General features: G+C 29.7%; 2 protein-coding genes across 2 annotated transcripts, besides 3 other annotated features; one reads left to right on the top strand and one right to left on the bottom strand.

The window, feature by feature from the left end:
• The first annotated feature begins 192 nt into the window (after nucleotides 1-192).
• Nucleotides 193-243: a sequence feature (AT_rich).
• Nucleotides 244-293: 50 nt separating this feature from the next.
• EDI_028230 (26S proteasome non-ATPase regulatory subunit, putative) lies at nucleotides 294-1,190 on the bottom strand (the record flags this gene model as incomplete). The annotated part of the gene is made up of 1 exon (XM_001735873.1): nucleotides 294-1,190. The coding sequence occupies one exon, from the start codon at nucleotides 1,188-1,190 to the stop codon at nucleotides 294-296; it is 897 nt and encodes a 298-aa protein (XP_001735925.1).
• An 87-nt stretch (nucleotides 1,191-1,277) lies between these two features.
• Nucleotides 1,278-1,371: a sequence feature (AT_rich).
• On the top strand, nucleotides 1,370-2,266 carry EDI_028220 (restnol dehydrogenase, putative; the record flags this gene model as incomplete). Its single annotated transcript, XM_001735872.1, has 1 exon — nucleotides 1,370-2,266. One exon carries the CDS (start codon nucleotides 1,370-1,372, stop codon nucleotides 2,264-2,266), a length of 897 nt encoding a protein of 298 aa, XP_001735924.1.
• Nucleotides 2,256-2,266: part of a sequence feature (AT_rich) that runs on past the window's edge.

The following is a 2,266-nucleotide window of genomic DNA, read 5'->3' as shown; positions in this document are numbered from 1 at the left end:
TCCATGAGGGTTTAGTAGTGTCTACTTGAGGAACTGAATTGTCTTTATTAGTATTAACTACTGGAACAGTTTGCTCAGTAGACATTTTTCTTGTGATTTTTTATTTATTAAACAGTTCTTTTAAAATTTAATTCATTTCTCTAAACCCTGTTCATTTTACCCTGTTTTTTTCTTCTTTATTCTTTTCAGTTCTTTATAAGTATATAGTTTTTATTGTAATTTAATTATTTACTTAATATTTTTGACGTATTCATTAAAAACAAAAAATTAGAATGAGCAAGAAAATAATTGGTTTAGAAAACAACAGTATTCATGAATACTCCAAGTGTATCTACGGCATTTTCTGTTAAGGCTTGGTCAGCAATTCTTTGTAAATGTTTTTTAGGATCAATTTTACCTACTTGTTGTAAATCTCTTAGTTTTGGATCTAAGGCTTCATCTTGTATATTTTGGTTATATTGTTTCATTAATCCAATCAATTTATCAATAGTTTGAATGTTTGAATCTTTACGTTGTGAGGATTCAACTTCTAATGAATCTGTCCATTTTTTCTTTTGTAAATTCAATAACATTCTTTCATCTATTTCGTTCTTTGAGAATTCAATTGGCATAGAATAATATTGTTTTCCTAAACCTCGGACTTTGGCTTGTGAAGTTGGTTTAGTTAAATGACCTTGGTTTGAAGTAACTTGTCTTGGTTCAACTCCTAAGTTGAATTGATTCTGAATAGTTCTAAATGCATCAATGACAACTTTTCCTTTAACTGATTGAATTGGATCTACAACAACAGCGACACACCTTTCATTTAATTTTTCAAATGATTGTTGTGTAGAAATATCTATAGAAGATAACCAACATCCAAATCCAGGGTGACTGTGATACCACCCAACAATTGATTCTTTTCTTCCTGTTTGTCTTAACATTTCGATCATTGTTGTTTGATACACTTCATCAACTGCTTCAACAGAAACTCCTGTACCATTTTGTGGCATAGCAAATACATCAACCACACGAACAGTGTAATCGTCAACATATTCTCCAAGCATCAACCCCATAACTTCAACAGGGACACCAGCCCTTCCATGTTTTAACATTTTTAATAAAGCAAGAGAAGAGATGTGAACAGTTTCACTTGTATCAGGGAGAGGCATATCTCCAGAAATTGGTCTTCTTCCACCAAAAGAGAACATTGTTATTAAAATTGTTAGTTCTATTTAACTTTTTCTATCTCAACTAATCATAATTTATGATGAAGTGTTAGGGTTAATCAGGGTTTCTAAAAAATAAAGAATAACAATTATTGATTATTTAAAAAAGATTTTAATAAGAAAGAAGAACTAAAAAATAATTTTAATAAAATTAGTATTAAATGACAATTCTTTTAGGTATAATCATTTGTTTAATTCTATATGTTTGTATCCTTATTCTCTACAGTCAAGGAATGGGAAGTAATTGGCACACACCAAACATGAAAGGGAAAGTAGTCTGTATTACTGGAGGTAGTAGTGGAATAGGTTTAGAGATAGTGAAATATTTAAAACAATTAAATGCAACTGTTATAGTTCTTGGAAGAAGTGATTGTTTAATTTCAGGAATAAAGAATATTTATTTAGACCTTAGTGATTTAAATAAAGTAAAAGAAACTATTAAAGAAATTCATTCTGTTATAGATCATATTGATATTCTTATTAATAATGCTGGATGTGTTGCTATTCCATCAAATATTAAAACAGCACAAGGGTATGATATTACAGTTGGAGTTAATCATATTGGACACGCACTATTAACTTTAGGAATATTAGACCTTATTAAAAAAAGTCAATCCCCTAGAATTATTGTTATGTCTTCTTTATCTGCAGCTGATTGGCATCAAAAAGAAATTCCTTTTAATTGGAAAAATGAAGAATGGGATCCAGAAATACAATACCCAGCAAGTAAATTAGCTAATTCATTATTTGCAATTAAACTTGCTCAATTAAATCCTGATATTGAGTGTGTTCATGTTCATCCTGGATTTGTTTGGAGTAAGTTTTGGAGATATATGACACCGGTAATGAAATTTATTTACACAGTTATCCTCTTTTTATTCTCGAGAACTCCATTACAAGGAGCTCAAACTGCAATTTATTGTGCATTAGCACCAAATATTGAAACTGGAAAATATTATGCAGATTGTATTCCTTGTGAAGTAAATCCATTATGTGATGATCAAAATGTTATTGACTCATTGTGGGAGAAAACAAAGAATGCGATCGAAAATAAATAA

The sequence above is a fragment of the Entamoeba dispar genome, genomic scaffold (genome assembly GCF_000209125.1).
Source record: "Entamoeba dispar SAW760 scf_1105229459489 genomic scaffold, whole genome shotgun sequence".
Lineage (NCBI taxonomy): Eukaryota > Evosea > Mastigamoebida > Endamoebidae > Entamoeba > Entamoeba dispar.
Note: the sequence above shows the minus strand (reverse complement) of the source record. Positions and strands in the feature narration are given on the sequence as shown.